This window comes from Xenopus tropicalis, chromosome 3, assembly GCF_000004195.4.
Source record: "Xenopus tropicalis strain Nigerian chromosome 3, UCB_Xtro_10.0, whole genome shotgun sequence".
In the NCBI taxonomy this organism is placed as follows: domain Eukaryota; kingdom Metazoa; phylum Chordata; class Amphibia; order Anura; family Pipidae; genus Xenopus; species Xenopus tropicalis.
In genome coordinates, this window is record NC_030679.2 from 6,922,773 (window position 1) to 6,942,561 (window position 19,789).

Genomic DNA, 19,789 nt, shown 5'->3' on the forward strand with positions numbered 1-19,789 from the left:
TAGCCTTATAGCACCCATTCCGTGCCAATCCATAGTGATCTGGGTAGGTTCTTTATACTAAAGCGTACATAGTGCTTGGAATCAGCATTCTCATTGGTCAACTCTATTGCATTTATGATGAGGTTCTTCATCAGTAGAAATCTCATAGGTGAATTTTCTTGCATCTATAATTACAGTTGGGTTTACATCCCCTTTACGAATCACCGCAGTAGATGGAGATGGTGGGAATGGGACCCGCAAGTGATGTAGTAGTTAGGGTGAAGGTACATAGTGACCCCCCTCCGTACTTGGGCTGATCCAGACACCTCCCAGGAACCTCCCTAGTGCCCCCATAGCTGCTTAGGGAGTCGATTGGTAAGGCTAGCCACTCAACCCCATCAATAGATGAAGAATAGATCTACCATCATTACTTATTTTATTTGTTCCAAACCAGAACAAGAATATACATGGACCCCCTCCATCTCCCCAATCTCTATGACATGAATAAAACCCCACAACGCAAAGTGATCCAATGGAAACCCTTCCGGCAATTAACCATAACCAATGAATGCTTTTCTTTATTATATCTTGAAAGTCTATTCCCCCGAGGCACTCCTTGCTCTCCATCAATTTTCTCCACGTACATTGAGCTCTTTGCTCTAAGTCTTTTGAGAAAAACAATCCGTACAGTGAGCGGCACCACTTATCTTCTTAACTGCCCCCTGAGCGCCAGGGGAAGGTTGGCACATCTTTTCATATTTTTCACTTCATTTACTACGACTTTGTGCAGGAAGGGGGGGGTCATAAATAAATGATCAGGAACTGGAACCGTTCTTTCTGGCAACAGTTATTTATGGTTGTTCTTGGGCGACTTTTCATTCTGTCGTTGCTACGATGGGGAGGAGAAGCTCAATGCCATATTTTTCTTCACCAGTGGGAAAAAAAACTCCTATCTGTTGCTCAAAGTACAGATAATATTGGAGGCTATGTGCAAAGTAGACCCAGGGGGTCTCAAGCTAGATGGGATATTAAGTCGGGGAGGCGAGGGGGCTGCTGGGATGGATTCTTTGCAGGAGTGGAGAGTAGTATGGGGGCATCCATACAGGAAAGGGCAGTGGAGCCGTTGCATTTAGAGGTGTCATACTTGGTCCATATGCTGAAGGTAGGTGTCCTTGGAAAGGGTAATATAAATGGGGCAGGTCCACATCATGTAACTTGCTCGGCTGCAGACTAAAGTCCTATGAGAGTAGAAGGAAACGTCATTGAGAGAGATAGAAATACAGCGTAGGAGGGAATGTCTAGGAAGGTTTTCAGTTATCCAGGTCATGATATATAGTATCTAGTAGTGCTTAATCTATAGCAGTGATTGCCAAACCTTGTCAAAGACTTTTGCCCTTCTTCCTCCCCCCCCCCCCCCTTATCCAAACTTTGGCCAGAGTTCTCCTTAGCATATGAAAGGAGCAGTTAAAAATATCTAGGAGAACTTATGGCCACTTTCCCCAATTCTTGCCCAACTAGCTTTCAACCTGAGGTTTCAGGTGTATCCAGGAGATCAAAAGTGTTATTTATCCCCCATTCTCACCCCAATGGCCTTCAAGCTGAGCTTTCAGGTGTATCCAGGAGAGCAAGTGTTCTTTATCTCCCATTCTCACCCCACTGGCCTTAAAGCTGAGCTTTCAGGTGTATCCAGGAGAGCAAGTGTTCTTTATCCCCCATTCTCACCCCCACTGGCCTTCAAGCTGAGCTTTCAGGTGTATCCAGGAGAGCAAGTGTTCTTTATCTCCCATTCTCACCCCACTGGCCTTAAAGCTGAGCTTTCAGGTGTATCCAGGAGAGCAAGTGTTCTTTATCCCCCATTCTCACCCCCACTGGCCTTCAAGCTGAGCTTTCAGGTGTATCCAGGAGAGCAAGTGTTCTTTATCTCCCATTCTCACCCCACTGGCCTTCAAGCTGAGCTTTCAGGTGTATCCATGAGAGCAAGTGTTCTTTATCCCCCATTCTCACCCCCACTGGCCTTCACGCTGAGCTTTCAGGTGTATCCAGGAGAGCAAGTGTTCTTTATCCCCCATTCTCACCCCACTGGCCTTCAAGCTGAGCTTTCAGGTGTATCCATGAGAGCAAGTGTTCTTTATCCCCCATTCTCACCCCACTGGCCTTCAAGCTGAGCTTTCAGGTGTATCCATGAGAGCAAGTGTTCTTTATCCCCCATTCTCACCCCACTGGCCTTCAAGCTGAGCTTTCAGGTGTATCCAGGAGAACAAGTGTTCTTTATCCCCCATTCTCACCCCACTGGCCTTGAAACTGAGCTTTCAGGTGTATCCAGGAGAACAAGTGTTATTTATCCCCCATTCTCACCCCACTGGCCTTGAAACTGAGCTTTCAGGTATATCCAGGAGAGCAAGTGTTCTTTATCCCCCATTCTCACCCCACTGGCCTTCAAGCTGAGCTTTCAGGTGTATCCATGAGAGCAAGTGTTCTTTATCTCCCATTCTCACCCCAATGGCCCTCAAGCTGGTCTTTAGGACATGTCTAGGAGAGAAAATGCCTATTCTACACAATTTTATTCTAACTGGCTGACCCCCCCCCCTGTCACTGCTCCCCCAGTTTGAGAACCTTTGGTCTGAAGCAACTTACCGCCAAGTCCAGTTGCTTTAGACTTTTTTTAATAAATGTTTTTCTAGGGTGGTTTCACAGGAATAGAACAGCCTTTAGCCAATCAGAGTGAGTCCATTTACACAACTAGACCAACCTGTATCTAAATAAAGCTAGACTAGTCTAGTCAGTAGCCAATTAAAGAATTAGAACCTTAACTGGTAGTTAACAAACATGACAGAGCTCCCAGCTAACTGAAAAAGTCTATGATTAGGCACATGTAGATATGGGTAAGGGGTTAATACTGTGGAGTGATATGATGATATCTGTGCAGATAACTATATCTAAGCACCCCTTGCCCTGTCTTATCAATCATAAAAACATAGAATTGGATGGCGGATAAAGGCTAATAAGCCCAGCCTGTCTGCCCAACCTATGACTAAGCGTGTCAATGTATGGTTATTGTAGATAAGCCTCCCCCGTCCTTGGGTGTCTACGTTTGCCCATTGATTTCCAGTAAAGGGATCTTATACAACTAGTAGCCATAATCTTACCCTACCATAGTAGATATTGAGCTCTCCAATGACAACGGAGATTGTCCTTTCCTGAACTACTAACTGCTAAAGTCATATGTTCATTCAGTCTTGCTTAGTACTTCTCAGGGTTGGATTGGCCAAACCTTGTACCAGAAGACCTGGGTCTTAGTGGGCCACAGTCTAGGAGAATTCCCATCACTCCATCCATGTAAAAACCTATATGATTTGACACTATCTGTATCTAGTTTATGCCCCCTCCCGTGCCAGGTTCTCTGGTGGACCCTAGGAGATCAAGTTGAGTCGAGACTGGCACTTCTTAATCTTAAGTGGTTTTAATCAATAACGTGGACTGACGTCTACTTGGTAAACCTGTGTTTGGCCACTTTGTATGGTAGGAGGATCTACAGTAGTGAGCGTAACCTCAACCCAACGTCTTACCGTGCAGTCTGGCTTTGGGGCAGGGACCATATCCACCGCCGTAAGATGCTGAAGCCCCCCGAAATTGCCCAGTTTTTCATATTTCCTCCATTTCGCCCTTCGGTTTTGAAACCAAATCTTCATGGGAAGGATAGGAAGAAGTGTTATTTTATCACGACCAGTAACCCTGATGGGGCATGTAAGTTTGCTCTGGTACCCTAGTGCATCTAAAATGAAGGGGATCTAAACCTAATTGGTATTAGTATTGGTATTAACTTAACTGCTCCTTAAGGCACTCTTGCATTGTATATTCTATTTTTAGTTTCAGAGATATTTGCACTTTTAGGCTGCCAATATCAGGTTTTCAGCTCAATATCACTTTTTTAAAGGTGAGAATATAAGTGACTCTGTCTCTTCTTGATTTGGCTGGGCCAACTTGGCTCCTGGACCAATAAGTGCCCCATAATGGGGCCTTAGGAGGAGGAGAGGACTGCATCATGCCATTGCCATCCTTGTCTGATTGATATTGGGACAGATATTGGTCAAGCAGGCCTCTACAATGGGGCAATAAGCCAGTAATGATTGGTTAAGGCTGTATCATGGCCAGTAACCTTGATGGGGGCATGTAAGTTTGCTCCCGGTATAGTACCCCCCTAGTGCATCTAAAAAGAAGGGAATCTAAACCTTAAAAAGAACTTATTGGTATTAACTTATTTAGACTGCTCCTTTAGGCACTTAGCACAATAGAACAGCCCTATTGGGTTTATTTCATGGTTAAATGATTCCCTTTTCTCTGTAATAATAAAACAGTACCTGTACTTGATCCCAACTAAGATATAATTACCCCTTATTGGGGCAGAACAGTCCTATTGGGTTTATTTCATGGTTAAATGATTCCCTTTTCTCTGTAATAATAAAACAGTACTTGTACTTGATCCCAACTAAGATATAATTACCCCTTATTGGGGCAGAACAGCCCTATTGGGTTTATTTCATGGTTAAATGATTCCCTTTTCTCTGTAATAATAAAACAGTAGCTGTACTTGATCCCAACTAAGATATAATTACCCCTTATTGGGGGCAGAACAGCCCTATTGGGTTTATTTCATGGTTAAATGATTCCCTTTTCTCTGTAATAATAAAACAGTACCTGTACTTGATCCCAACTAAGATATAATTACCCCTTATTGGGGGCAGAACAGCCCTATTGGGTTTATTTAATGGTTAAATGATTCCCTTTTCTCTGTAATAATAAAACAGTACCTGTACTTGATCCCAACTAAGATATAATTACCCCTTATTGGGGGCAGAACAGCCCTATTGGGTTTATTTCATGGTTACATGATTCCCTTTTCCCTTTTTTCTCTTTTTAGCAGACTTAAGTGTCCCAAAGTCCCAAGCATTCTGGATAATAGGTCCCATACCTGTATATTCATTTTCTATTTTTAGTTTCTGAGATATTAGCACTTTTAGGCTGACAATATCAGGTTTTCAGCTCAATATCACTTTTTTAAAGGTGAGAATGTAAGTGACTCTTCTTGATTTGGCTGTGCCAACTTGGCTCCTGGACCAATAATTGCACCATAATGGGGCCTTAGGAGGAGGAGAGGACTGCATCATGTCATTGCGATCCTTCTCTGATAGATATAGGGACAGATATTGGTCAAGCAGGCCTCTACAATGGGCCAATAAGCCAGTAATGATTGGTTAAGGTTGTATCATGACCAGCAACCTTGATGGGGGCATGTAAGTTTGCTCCAGGTATAGTACCCCCCTAGTGCATCTAAAAAGAATGGGATCTAAACCTCATTGGTATTAACTTATTTAGACTGCTCCTTTAGGCACTTTTGCATTGTATATTCATTTTCTATTTTTAGTTTCTGAGATATCAGCACTTTTAGGCTGCCAATACCAGGTTTTCAGCTCAATATCACTTTTTTCTTGATTTGGCTGGGCCAACTTGGGGCGTTCTTGTTGTTTTGGCTCCTGGGCCAATAAGTGCACCATAATGGGGCCTTAGGGAGAGGACTGCATCAGACCATTGCGATCCTTGTCTGATAGATATCGGGACAGATATTGGTCAAGCAGGCCTCTACAATGGGCCAATAAGCCACTAATGATTGGTTAAGCCTGTACACATGTTTAATTAGGCATAGGAAATGAATAACCTGAATGAATTCAATAAAGCCGCAAGAGTTAAATCCCATTAATAAAGAAAATTCTCGCTGTTCTAACGCTGAGGCACTGCCCTCTCATTACAGGTAAACAAGCCTATTGTCAGAAATAGCTTTCCTTATTCAACCCCCCCCCCCCCGCGGGCATTTAACGTCCCACCCTTTATGCAGTCGCAATTCAGCCGAACAGCGTGCAAAATCATTCAGCCGGCAGCGGCAAAGACGGAGAGAAAAGATTCTTAACACCCGGCAATTTTCCCTGTATATATTTTTCCCCTTTGTTCGCAGCGGTATAAAGAGCTAAGGAGCTTATCTGCGCCACAGATCATTAACTAGACAGGATTATTGTATTTCCATGTATCTCCCCATTTGTCAGGCTATTACAGAAATAAACAGAAAGTGCCGGGGAGATACTGAGTCTGAACACACAGTGACTTAATAGATGGATCAGGGGGTTATAGGTATACAGGTATACCCAATAGGGCTGTTCTGCCCCCAATAAGGGGTAATTATATCTTAGTTGGGATCAAGTACAGGTACTGTTTTATTATTACAGAGAAAAGGGAATCATTTAACCATGAAATAAACCCAATAGGGCTGTTCTGCCCCCAATAAGGGGTAATTATATCTTAGTTGGGATCAAGTACAGGTACTGTTTTATTATTACAGAGAAAAGGGAATCATTTAACCATTAAATAAACCCAATAGGGCTGTTCTGCCCCAATAAGGGGTAATTATATCTTAGTTGGGATCAAGTACAGGTACTGTTTTATTATTACAGAGAAAAGGGAATCATTTAACCATTAAATAAACCCAATAGGGCTGTTCTGCCCCCAATAAGGGGTAATTATATCTTAGTTGGGATCAAGTACAGGTACTGTTTTATTATTACAGAGAAAAGGGAATCATTTAACCATTAAATAAACCCAATAGGGCTGTTCTGCCCCAATAAGGGGTAATTATATCTTAGTTGGGATCAAGTACAGGTACTGTTTTATTATTACAGAGAAAAGGGAATCATTTAACCATTAAATAAACCCAATAGGGCTGTTCTGCCCCAATAAGGGGTAATTATATCTTAGTTGGGATCAAGTACAGGTACTGTTTTATTATTACAGAGAAAAGGGAATCATATAACCATTAAATAAACCCAATAGGGCTGTTCTGCCCCAATAAGGGGTAATTATATCTTAGTTGGGATCAAGTACAGGTACTGTTTTATTATTACAGAGAAAAGGGAATCATTTAACCATTAAATAAACCCAATAGGGCTGTTCTGCCCCAATAAGGGGTAATTATATCTTAGTTGGGATCAAGTACAGGTACTGTTTTATTATTACAGAGAAAAGGGAATCATTTAACCATGAAATAAACCCAATAGCGCTGTTCTGCCCCAATAAGGGGTAATTATATCTTAGTTGGGATTAAGTACAGGTACTGTTTTATTATTACAGAGAAAAGGGAATCATTTAACCATGAAATAAACCCAATAGGGCTGTTCTGCCCCCAATGAGAAAAAGGTAATCGGTTTTAAAATTCTGCATTATTTGATTAAAATGGAGTCTATGGGAGACAGGCTTTCCGTAATTCAGAGCTTTCTGGATAATGGGTTTCCGGATAAGGGGTTGGATACCTGTATTTATATGTACATTTATGGTTCTGACTCTTGAAACAATGCAGTTCTCCTGTGGTCTTCAAGATCTGGTTATGTTGTTTCAGGAGTCAGAACCAGCAGTTACAGTAAAATATAGGGTCCCACCTGTACTCGGGCCTCTGGGAGTTGGATTTTGGCAGCCAGCTGGTCTCGTGTCTGCACGTCGGGGTAGTGAGTAACCTGGAATATCTGCTCCAGTTCCTGCAGCTGTGCCAGGGTGAAGGTGGTTCTGATTCTTCTCTTGTTCTTCCGGTCACCTGTGAAGGGGACAACGGTCATTGGAATCCATACTGTTGTCATGTGACTTGAAGCCATAGAAATGCCCATTGGGCGTAATAAGCAGCGCCATCAGTAAGGACCCAGAAATACCCATTGGGCGTAATAAGCAGCGCCATCAGTAAGGACCCAGAAATGCCCATTGGGTGTAATAAGCAGCGCCATCAGTAAGGACCCAGAAATGCCCATTGGGCGTAATAATCAGCGCCATCAGTAAGGACCCAGAAATGCCCATTTGGCGTAATAAGCAGCGCCATCAGTAAGGTCCCAGAAATGCCCATTGGGCGTAATAAGCAGCGCCATCTGTAAGGACCCAGAAATGCCCATTGCTGCCCTGGCCATGCCCCCTTGCCCACTCTTCTAAATGATTGGCACATGCAAATCAAGATCTTCAGAGGGGACTGGCATGTATACCCAGCGCCTACCCTGCCCCACCTGTCTGCGTGCCAGCCCTTCGTGTCCACCAATCCCTGCCAGGATTTGACCTTTTTTGGCAGAATTCGGATTCGGGCGAATTCACTGTCCTGGCCGAACCAAAGTCAAATCCAGGGTCAGACTGGGCCACCTAGACCCGACCCTTGCCGTCGCTACCCCTGCCCGACCATCCCTCCCCTGACGCATTGAATTTACGCGTGCTCAGGGGAAGACGGGTGGGGGACCCTGTGGGGTTTATGGGGGCCCCTGAGGGAGGGTTAGGGGGCAACTGCAGGGCCCCTGGGGCGGGAGTCCTATTGGGCCCCAGCGGCCCAGACCCGACCCTTGCCGGCGCTACCTCTGCCTGACCATTGACGCCCATTGACGTCCTCAGGGGAGGGGGTTATGGGGGTCCCTGCGGGGGGGTTAGGGGGCACCTGCAGGGCTCCTGGGGCCCCGGTGGGCCCTGCAACCCCCAGTCCGACCCTGCACCCCCCAGTCCGACCCTGCACCCCCCAGTCCGACCCTCCATGTGACTTTTTGTCACGTAAACACAGATGTGGAAAATTTTTTGCCACCTTCCAAATCCTAATTACCAATAAGGATTCGGGTCGGTATTCAGCCTTACGAGGGATTCGGGGGGTCTGACGAATCCGAAAAAGTGGATTCGGTGCATCCCTAGTTATGGGCATCTGGGCACACAATGATGATGCCCCAGTACCAGCCCGACCGGTTTTATAAGCTCCAAAGCCCAATTGGGACCATGTTTTGTAGGGACTCAAGGTGTTGCCAGTTGGCACAGGGTTCCGGGGCTGGGGGGGGGGGCAAATAGTCCCTGCCTCTCGCTCTATGACAGTAGCAGTATGAATACAGTGCCCACTTTGTGTTTAATATCCCAGAACCCATAGCAGCATTATTGGTAGGGATGCACCAAATCCACTTTTTTGGATTTGGCCGAACCCCCCAATCCTTCGTAAAGGATCTGGCTGAATACCGAACCGAATCCGAATCCGAATCCTGGAGGGGTTAAATGTCGAAAAACTTCGGTGTTTTCATGACAAAAAGTCATGTCATTGTTTAGGATTTGGATTCGGTTTGGCCAGGGCCATGGATTCGCCCGAATCCTGCTGAAAATGGCTGAATCTTATCTGAATCCTGGATTCCCTGGAATCCCTAATCATTGGCCAATCATTGTTAGGGGCGGGCTTGACAGCTTTATTATTATTATTATTATTAACATTTATTTATAAAGCGCCAACATACCCCGCAGTGCTGTACAATAAGTGGGTTACATACATTGGGCATACAGAGTAACATATAAAGCAATCAGTAACCGATACAGGAGGGGAAGAGAGCCCTGCCCAAAAGAGCTTACACTCTACAAGGAGTAACATATAAAGCAACCAATAACCGATACAGGAGGGGAAGGGAGCCCTGCCCAAAAGAGCTTACACTCTACAAGGAGTAACATATAAAGCAATCAGTAACCGATACAGGAGGGGAAGAGAGCCCTGCCCAAAAGAGCTTACACTCTACAAGGAGTAACATATAAAGCAATCAGTAACCGATACAGGAGGGGAAGAGAGCCCTGCCCAAAAGAGCTTACAATCTACAAGGAGTAACATATAAAGCAATCAGTAACCGATACAGGAGGGGAAGAGAGCCCTGCCCAAAAGAGCTTACACTCTACAAGGAGTAACATATAAAGCAATCAGTAACCGATACAGGAGGGGAAGAGAGCCCTGCCCAAAAGAGCTTACAATCTACAAGGAGTAACATATAAAGCAATCAGTAACCGATACAAGAGGGGAAGAGAGCCCTGCCCAAAAGAGCTTACACTCTACAAGGAGTAACATATAAAGCAATCAGTAACCGATACAGGAGGGGAAGGGAGCCCTGCCCAAAAGAGCTTACACTCTACAAGGAGTAACATATAAAGCAATCAGTAACCGATACAGGAGGGGAAGAGAGCCCTGCCCAAAAGAGCTTACACTCTACAAGGAGTAACATATAAAGCAATCAGTAACCGATACAGGAGGGGAAGAGAGCCCTGCCCAAAAGAGCTTACAATCTACAAGGAGTAACATATAAAGCAATCAGTAACCGATACAGGAGGGGAAGGGAGCCCTGCCCAAAAGAGCTTACACTCTACAAGGAGTAACATATAAAGCAATCAGTAACCGATACAAGAGGGGAAGGGAGCCCTGCCCAAAAGAGCTTACACTCTACAAGGAGCTTTATGTGCTTATTCCCCCTGGTGCATGGCCCCCATGGGTGCGGGGCCCAATAGGTCCCATTGGCCCAAGCCCGGCTTTGCCTAATCCCCTGCACAACCGCGCAGTGTACATTAGCCTATTACAAAGACCAATACGTTCCCGGCCTAATCCGGCCAATGCTACGGAACCCGGCTGCTCGCACTGCCAATAACGTATTTGCCTCCGCGGCCCGGCGGGAGGATTGTACCCCTAATCAAACAGAAAAGGAGAGAAAGCAGCGGGCGCCGCCGCACGTCGCACTGACTGCTGCTCTCGGGATGTAATGAGCTGTGTACAGGTAAACCCATCTGGGGGATTTCACGGTGGGAATCGGCTCGCTGAAGCCAGAAATTGGAAAGAAAAAAAAAATTGCTATTTTCTATTTAGCGGAGAATGAGTTTTTAGAGCAAAACCAGCCAATCCCCCTTTTTTTATCTTTATTTTGTGTTACAGAGTCTTAAAGGAGAAGCTGTATATACCCCAGTCATTTTCTTTACCCCCAGATGCCCCAGGCAATACTATTGGCTCAGCATTGTGCCTGCCCACCTTTCTGCTGGGTTGGTGTCTGGATTTCAAAGGTCCAAAACTTCCTTGAGTGACATAGAATCCAGCCAATCACTGGCCGGCACATCATAGCCCTGCCCCTTGATCGCACTGGTCACTCCTAAACATCATAGCCCTTCCCAATGCATCAAAGGGGTGTCTGGATGTTTAAGGGGTGCAGCTGTGTACCCCTAGTTTTAGGCAGTGTTGGACTTGGGTGCTAGGGGTCCACCAAGGCTGCCCCCTGGGGGGCCCCAACCCCAGTTACGAGGTCCTACCCCAACGCTTACCCCCACACTTGCAGCAGACATGGGTGCTGGCACCCAAACTTACGGGTGGGGGTGCAGGCCTGGGTCAGCAGGGGCCACAGGGCCCATAGGGTTTTTTCCCCGGTGCCCCGCCGGCCCAGTCCAACCCTGTTCATAGGGTGGGTGTACATTATTAAAGGGGAACTCCACCCAAATCACTAAGAAAATGCAATCATAGGCTCCAGTTTCTTCCTTTTCTTTTCTTTTCACTATTTAAGTTCCCCTTTAAACTGAAACCCATTTCAACAACACTCAGCATTTCCTATTGCACAAATAAAACCTTTTTTTCTCCCCCCTGTCCCTTTCCATATTCCGTCAGACGCATTTCGCAGTCGCCGGTTCCCCCCCCGGGGGCCCCCGACCCCTTCATAGCGACATTGTTATGCGCCGGGTTGTTCTGCCTACAATGAATTTCGTGTCGTCCATCCCTGTGGAAATGCGACTCGGTATAAAACTGGATGTTTTATGCAACTCGGAGTCGGCGGACATTTACTAGTTTATTAGAAGTCGCTTTTTTTTCTCCCATTGAGAGGAGCAGAGGGAAATGTATTCTGACTTTTGCAATTGGTCTGCATTTTTTTTTTAAAGGGAAACTTCGCCCTCCCCGTCACACTGACACGCAGACTGCCTGCAGGCCCCCCTATTGTGGAGAATTGGGGTACATGCCTGAGGGTGGGGGTGGCAGCAGGTTCTACTGGGCTCTTTCTGCCAACCCCTTACTCTTAGGGGTAGTACTGCTGCCCAAGGCAATACTAATTGGCCCATCCATGTTGGACTAAGTGCCATGGCCCATTGAAATCCTCTAGGGCCTACGGCCGCCCCCCCGGGGCAAGACCAGGAGGTGGGGCCCAAACAGGATATGGGACAAACCAATATTATTTCCCACAATGCTGATGGGCCAGTCCAACCCAACCGAGAATAAAACATTTTTCATTAGCCAAAAATTGCTTTTGGGTTAAGTTCCCCTTTAAAACAAACAAAATGCAGACCAACTGCAATCTGTTTCAGACTATGACATCATACATTTTAAGGCTAAATACCTAAACTTTGCCAAATTATCCAAATCCTGGCGCTAATAATGTCTAGAACATCACTTACAAGTGGAGCTTTCTTGTGCCGAGTCGCTCAGCTCATCCTCCCCGTCATGGTGTTCAGCTTCAAAGCCATTTATAGGGTTCATCATCTGGGGGTCCGACCCAGGAACGTTACCCCTTATTCTCCTATAATGAACCAGTGTGGGGGCCGCAGCTCTGAGTGCAACGTCTGCTTCTTCCTCTGGAACCGACAAACGGGAACCTAAAGGCAACGTCACAGTCTCATTAGTGCTTATTGTGCCCTGGGTACCCCTGGAACTATAGCGGGGTGACTGTTACCCCAATGTTTCTATATATCTGTAACCTTGTTATGGGCTAAGGGGGCCCAGCCTGAAGGCCAGTTAGGGGGGATTTGGGGTGAGTGCTTATTTGTGCCCTGGGTACCCCTGGAACTATAGCGGGGTGACTGTTACCCCAATGTTTGTATATATCTGTAACCTTGTTATGGGCTAAGGGGGCCCAGCCTGAAGGCCAGTTAGGGGGGGATTTGGGGTGAGTGCTTATTTGTGCCCTGGGTACCCCTGGAACTATAGCGGGGTGACTGTTACCCCAATGTTTCTATATATCTGTAACCTTGTTATGGGCTAAGGGGGCCCAGCCTGAAGGCCAGTTAGGGGGGGATTAGGGGTGAGTGCTTATTTGTGCCCTGGGTACCCCTGGAACTATAGCGGGGTGACTGTTACCCCAATGTTTCTATATATCTGTAACCTTGTTATGGGCTAAGGGGGCCCAGCCTGAAGGCCAGTTAGGGGGGGATTTGGGGTGAGTGCTTATTTGTGCCCTGGGTACCCCTGGAACTATAGCGGGGTGACTGTTACCCCAATGTTTCTATATATCTGTAACCTTGTTATGGGCTAAGGGGGCCCAGCCTGAAGGCCAGTTAGGGGGGGATTTGGGGTGAGTGCTTATTTGTGCCCTGGGTACCCCTGGAACTATAGCAGGGTGACTGTTACCCCAATGTTTCTATATATCTGTAACCTTGTTATGGGCTAAGGGGGCCCAGCCTGAAGGCCAGTTAGGGGGGGATTTGGGGTGCCTGTACCTTTAAAGTACATCCCTTTTAGTTATTTACTTGGAAATAAATCCGAAACTGTTTTCACTGTTTATTTTTATCCCATTTTGTCCTGTTTTAATGATTTTCTTCTTTCTCTTTTAACGGTTATTTTTGAGAGCAGAAACCCCATTAATTTGGCGCCGGCTCTGACTGATAGCTCATAGTTTTCTGCGCTCGAGTGAATTTCATTTTTTTTTATTACTTGATATCAGAAGGAAAATAAGGCTCTCCTGTAACATCTCTCCAGAACCTCTCAAGTCCCATCATTCAGCTGTCACTGTCACACTGAGCGGGGGGGGCTCATTGGTGTCAGTTACTGGGAATCAAATCTCCCTTCCCTTACATGCCAAGAGTAAAAGCTTAACCTGTGTAATGCAGCATAGGAATTGGTTTAAAGGGCAAGTTCAACATTGCATATGCAAAAGCGACAATGCAATGAGTGTAGGACAGGCCAGACCGGGGGTGAGTGAGTGTAGGACAGACCGGGGGTGAGTGAGTGTAGGACAGGCCAGACCGGGGGTGAGAGAGTGTAGGACAGGCCAGATCGGTGGTGAGAGAGTGTAGGACAGGCCAGACCGGGGGTGAGTGAGTGTAGGACTGGCCAGACCGGGGGTGAGTGAGTGTAGGACAGGCCAGACCAGGGGTGAGTGAGTGTAGGACTGGCCAGACCGGGGGTGAGTGAGTGTAGGACAGGCCAGACCGGGGGTGAGTGAGTGTAGGACAGGCCAGACCAGGGGTGAGTGAGTGTAGGACAGGCCAGACCGGGGTGAGTGAGTGTAGGACAGGCCAGACCAGGGGGTGAGTGAGTGTAGGACAGGCCAGACCGGGGGTGAGTGAGTGTAGGACAGGCCAGACCGGGGGTGAGTGAGTGTAGGACAGGCCAGACCCGGTGGTGAGAGAGTGGTAGGACAGGCCAGACCGGGGGTGAGTGAGTGTAGGACAGGCCAGACCGGGGGTGAGTGAGTGTAGGACAGGCCAGACCGGGGGTGAGTGAGTGTAGGACTGGCCAGACCGGGGGTGAGTGAGTGTAGGACAGGCCAGACCGGGGGTGAGTGAGTGTAGGACAGGCCAGACCGGGGGTGAGTGAGTGTAGGACAGGCCAGACCGGGGGTGAGTGAGTGTAGGACAGGCCAGACCGGGGGTGAGTGAGTGTAGGACAGGCCAGACCGGGGGTGAGTGAGTGTAGGACAGGCCAGACCGGTGGTGAGAGAGTGTAGGACAGGCCAGACCGGGGGTGAGTGAGTGTAGGACAGGCCAGACCGGTGGTGAGAGAGTGTAGGACAGGCCAGACCGGGGGTGAGTGAGTGTAGGACAGGCCAGACCGGGGTGAGTGAGTGTAGGACAGGCCAGACCGGGGGTGAGTGAGTGTAGGACAGGCCAGACCGGGGGTGAGTGAGTGTAGGACAGGCCAGACCAGGGGTGAGTGAGTGTAGGACAGGCCAGACCGGTGGTGAGTGAGGGTAGGACAGGCCAGACCAGGGGTGAGTGAGTGTAGGACTGGCCAGACCGGGGGTGAGTGAGTGTAGGACAGGCCAGACCGGGGGTGAGTGAGTGTAGGACAGGCCAGACCGGGGGGTGAGTGAGTGTAGGACAGGCCAGACCAGGGGTGAGTGAGTGTAGGACAGGCCAGACCGGGGGTGAGTGAGTGTAGGACTGGCCAGACCGGGGGTGAGTGAGTGTAGGACAGGCCAGACCCGGGGGTGAGTGAGTGTAGGACAGGCCAGACCGGGGGTGAGTGAGTGTAGGACTGGCCAGACCGGGGGTGAGTGAGTGTAGGACTGGCCAGACCGGGGGTGAGTGAGTGTAGGACAGGCCAGACCGGGGGTGAGTGAGTGTAGGACTGGCCAGACCGGGGGTGAGTGAGTGTAGGACGGGCCAGACCGGGGGTGAGTGAGTGTAGGACAGGCCAGACCGGGGGTGAGTGAGTGTAGGACGGGTCAGTGACCCCTGTTTGTAACTGGAAAGAGTTAGACGAGAAAAAGAAATAATTCAAAAACTATAAAAAAAGAAGACCAATTTAAAAGCTGCTTAGAATTGGCCATTCTATGACATACTAAAGGCTAGCTTAAAGGTGGGCAGGAGCCCCTTGTGCCATTAGTCCTATATTGACCTTGTCTGGCTGAGCCTGCTGGGAGTTGCAGTCCAACAACAGCTACGTTGGTTCGGTCTCCAACACAAGAGCCCAATGATTTTCCATGTAACAGAATGCTGGGTTGTATGGTTCCCAGGCTCATTGCAGCCAAGCACTCCGTGCGTTTTTATATCATAAAACCCCCCTAACGATACTGATGATGGATTATCCGGGCCTGATTATAAATGGCCGCCATTCTGTCTTCTCTTGTTCCCCATTATTAGTATGCAGCCGCTAACCTTCCCGCACCAATCACTAACCAACCTCTCATTCATTCTGCTACACGCAGGCACAAAGCGTGGCATTTATGGATCACCGTATTTATATTGTTGGATCAGATTCATTACAGCAGCACAGAACCAGGCCTGGTACCGGGGGCGGTCGGAGACAGATCAGGTGGGATATTAACAGTCTGAACTGGGGTAGATAGGGATTGGGCTACCAACATGGGTCAGTAACTCTAGAAACATAGAACCCAGTAGGTAAATTAACCTGGGTAGGGTATAGGGCTCCCCTGAGCATGTGTGATCTTGGGCAGGTATGGATTGGGCAACCTATATGGGTCAGTAACCCTAGAAACATAGGGCTCCCCTAAACATGAAGTGTGACCTTGGGACGTTAGGCAATGGGCAACCAATATGGGTCGGTAGGCCTAGAAACTTAGTACTCAGTAGGGGAAGGAAGCCTAGATAAGGCATAGTGCTCCCCTGAACATGAAGTGTAACCTCAGATGGGCAATGGGCAACCAAGATGGGCCAGTAACCTCAGAAACATAGAACTTAGTAGGAGAAGGAAACCCAGGCAAGGGATAGGTCTCCCCTGCGTATGAAGTATGATCTTGGGCAGTTAGGGATTGGGCAACCCATATGGTACAGTAACCCTAGAAACATAGTACTCACTAGGGGAAGGAAACCTGGGTAAGGCATAGCGCTCCCCTGAGCATGAAGTGTAACCTCAGAAAGGTAGGCATTGGGCAACCAAGGTGGGCCAGTAACCTTAGAAACATAGAACTTAGTGGGGGGGGGGACCCAGGCAAGGCATAGGTCTCCCCTGAGCATGATCTTGGGCAGTTAGGGAATAGGCAACCCACATGTTTCCGTAAACTAAAAACATTGAACTTAGTTGGGGAGGGAAACTGGGTGAGATATATGGCTCCCCTAAAAATGGAGTGTGATCTTGGGCAGTTAGGGAATGGGCAACCCACTTGAGTCCGTAACCCTAGAAACAGCACCCAGTAGGTGAAATAAACATGGGTGAGGCATTGGGCTCCCCTGAACATGAAGTGTGCACTAAGCCAGTTAGACACTAGGTGACCCAGATGAAATACTTTCCCTAGAACCATGGAACCCAGTAGGGGAGGGAAATCTGGGCAAGACACAGCACTCCCCAGAGCATGAAGTGTGTCCTCGGAAGGTAGGCAATGGGCAACCAAGATGGGCCAGTAACCCTAAAAACATCAAGCCCAGTTGAGAAAGAAATACTGGGAAAGACATACAGTAGGGCTACCCTGAGGCAACTAGCAATCCATAATGTAGAACATAGTTACGGAAGACTTCCTCACTCCAGAGAATGGAGTAAGATGGGAAATAATTGGTCTGATCTCAGGCACTGGTTGGATCTCATTGGAATGAGAAGTTCCAATGAGCAAATAACCATAGAAATATAGAACCCAGAAGAGGACGAAAGCCTAGGGCAGGCTCGGAACATAAATAGGCTGATCTTCTCAGGCATACAGGGAATGGGCTTTTTCCTTATAATTGGATTGGACCCACTACGTACCTGCATCAAGCTCAGCTGCCGTTGCCAGGCGTGTTGCTAATAATTCCTCTGTATGACAATAATCTAAGGAAGACTTGTTGGAAAAAGTCTTACGGGAAGGTTTCTTTAGAATTTCTTCTATGGAATATGATAAACCTGGCTTTGAGCGACTCTTACAGTCTATAGATGTTCTGAGTTCCATGGTCTAGGTTCTAATTGTAGCCAATGTCCACCGGGCAATGACAGTAGCTATAACCTATGTGCCGGGAAGCCTCAGGGTAAGTTCTGTTTACAAGTGAATTTCCAAACAGAAAAGGGACAATCTTCTTACAGGGAGGTCCTTCGGTTTGGGATAAAAATGTATCGCTGCAAAGGCTCCTGGGTAATATGTGAAAACAAATTGATTCTATCATGTTAATCCCGGATCTCCATAAGAAGTGAAGAAGGTCCAAAACTAAACCGAAGATCCAGAAGAAAGAAATCCCACAGATAATGAGTGTCAAAGATGCTCCCCAAGGGTTCTATCTTCTACTGACGTCCACCATTAACCACGGGACAAGGTAAACACTTCAGAGTAACGTTTCCCCATTCCATATCATCAAGTGAGATAAAAACGAATGACAAATCCCAGGTAATGGAGTCACGTCACGTGGGCAGTTATCTATGATGAAGGTCCAGGGAACCTGTCTCGTTTCTTGTTGGAGTTGGAGGACCCATTTCTTTCTCCTTTAGCTTCTCACCATCAAAGCAGAGAGCCAGTTTGCAATCTGGTCATGGTGGTCTTCATGGTGTTTCTCTGAAGTTCACAAGAGTCCTTCTGGTAGGTATTCCCTAGACCTATTTGTTTAGTATGGTTTAAGCATCCTGTGTATTGTAAAGTCTTTATTGTCCTCTCTTTATATTCCTTCTCACCTTGAGTTCCTCAGTCCTCGCCCTGCTTTATTTCTCTTTTAAGTCTCCCGGAACTCTTAGATCTTTTCTCCTGCTCGAGTTCCTCATATTCTTCCCTTTTGAACTCTCCACCTCCAACTGACACCCATGCCCTCTATAACCACTTCACTTTTCTCCGTGTCTCTGCCAATCACCTGTGCCCTTCCGCCTGTATGTCGTTGTTATCTGGCTGCCGGAATACTATTGACAAACCCTTCCTTGTTTGCTCGAGTCCATCCTACGCTGATATCTATGACACAAACTCACTTTACCCTGTAGCCATAACCAGCCCTTAGGAAACCCTTCCACTGCCGGAGGAGTCACTGATAGCATTTAGAGGCTTCAGATGGGGGTTTTTCGCCTTCCTCTGGATCAACTGGCAGTTAGGCAGGTTATATATAGACATTATGGTTGAATGTGATGGACATAGGTCTTTTTTCAACCTAACTTATTTCGGTCTACTGCTAGTTAACGGCTAAGGTCAATGAGCAGTAAATTGGTTGGAATAGGTTCCCACCTTGATTGGACAGAGACAGGGTCAGACTGGGGAGTGAAGGGCCCACCGGGGCCCGTGTCCATAGCCTGCCCATATGGCCCGCGCCCATAGCCTCCCCCCCAGGAGGGGCCCCCCACCCGACGTCCGCAGGAGCGGTCGGACAGGGGGATCACCGCAAGGGTCGGGTCAGTCCGACCCTGGACAGAGAGGAGGGGCAACTTATCGTGGGGTTTTTGCCTCCCTCTGGATCAACTAGCATTTAGGCAGGGTATATATAGGCATTATGGTTGAACGTGATGGACGTAGGTCTTTTTTCAACCTAACTTACTATGTTACTATTTTGGTCTACTGCTAGTTAATGGCTAAGGTCGATGATCAGTCAATTGGTTGGAATAGGTTCTCACCTTGATTGAACAGAGAGGAGGGGCAACTTAGAGTGGGGTTTTTCGCCTTCCTCAGGATCAACTAGCAGTTAGGCAGGTTGTATATAGGCATTATGGTTGAAAGTGATGGACGTAGGTCTTTTTTCAACCTAACGGCTAAGGTCGATGAGCAGTAAATTGGTTGGAATAGGTTCCCACCTTGATTGGACAGAGACAGGGTCAGACTGGGGGGTGAAGGGGCCACACCGGGCCTGCGCCCATAGCCCACCCATATGGCCCGCGCCCATAGCCTCCCCCCCGGAGGGGTCCCCTTAACCCCTATTGCAGGGCCCCCCACCCGACGTCCTTCCCCGAGCGCTTAAATTTAAAGCGTTGGGGCAGGAGCGGTTGGGCAGGGGGAGCGCCGCAAGGGTTGGATCTGGGCCGCTGGGGCCCACTAGAGCCAGGGCCAGGGATTTTTCCCGGTGTCCCGGCGGCCCAGTCCGACCCTGGACAAGGGAGGAGGGGCAACTTAGCGTGGGGGTTTTCACCTTCCTCTGTATCAACTGGCAGTTAGGCAGGTTATATATAGGCATTATGGTTGAACGTGATGGATGTAGGTCTTTTTTCAACCCAACTTACTATGTTACTATTTCAGTCTACTGCTAGTTAACGGCTAAGGTCGATGAGCAGTAAATTGGTTGGACAGAGACAGGGTCAGACTGGGGAGTGAAGGGCCCACTGGGGCCCCATAGCCCACCCATATGGCCCGTGCCCATAGCCCCCCCAACCCCACAGGATTGGTCGGGCAGAGGG

General features: G+C 47.8%; 1 protein-coding gene across 1 annotated transcript; it reads right to left on the reverse strand.

Annotated features, from left to right (window-relative positions):
* Positions 1-418: 418 nt before the first annotated feature.
* isx (intestine specific homeobox) lies at positions 419-18,299 on the reverse strand. The gene is made up of 5 exons (XM_031898554.1): positions 17,207-18,299; positions 12,247-12,444; positions 7,458-7,609; positions 3,546-3,662; positions 419-1,217 (listed from the first exon to the last, which is right to left on the reverse strand). Exons 1-5 carry the CDS (start codon positions 17,385-17,387, stop codon positions 1,008-1,010), a joined length of 858 nt encoding a protein of 285 aa, XP_031754414.1. The 5' UTR covers positions 17,388-18,299; the 3' UTR covers positions 419-1,007.
* Between the last annotated feature and the right edge of the window lie 1,490 nt (positions 18,300-19,789).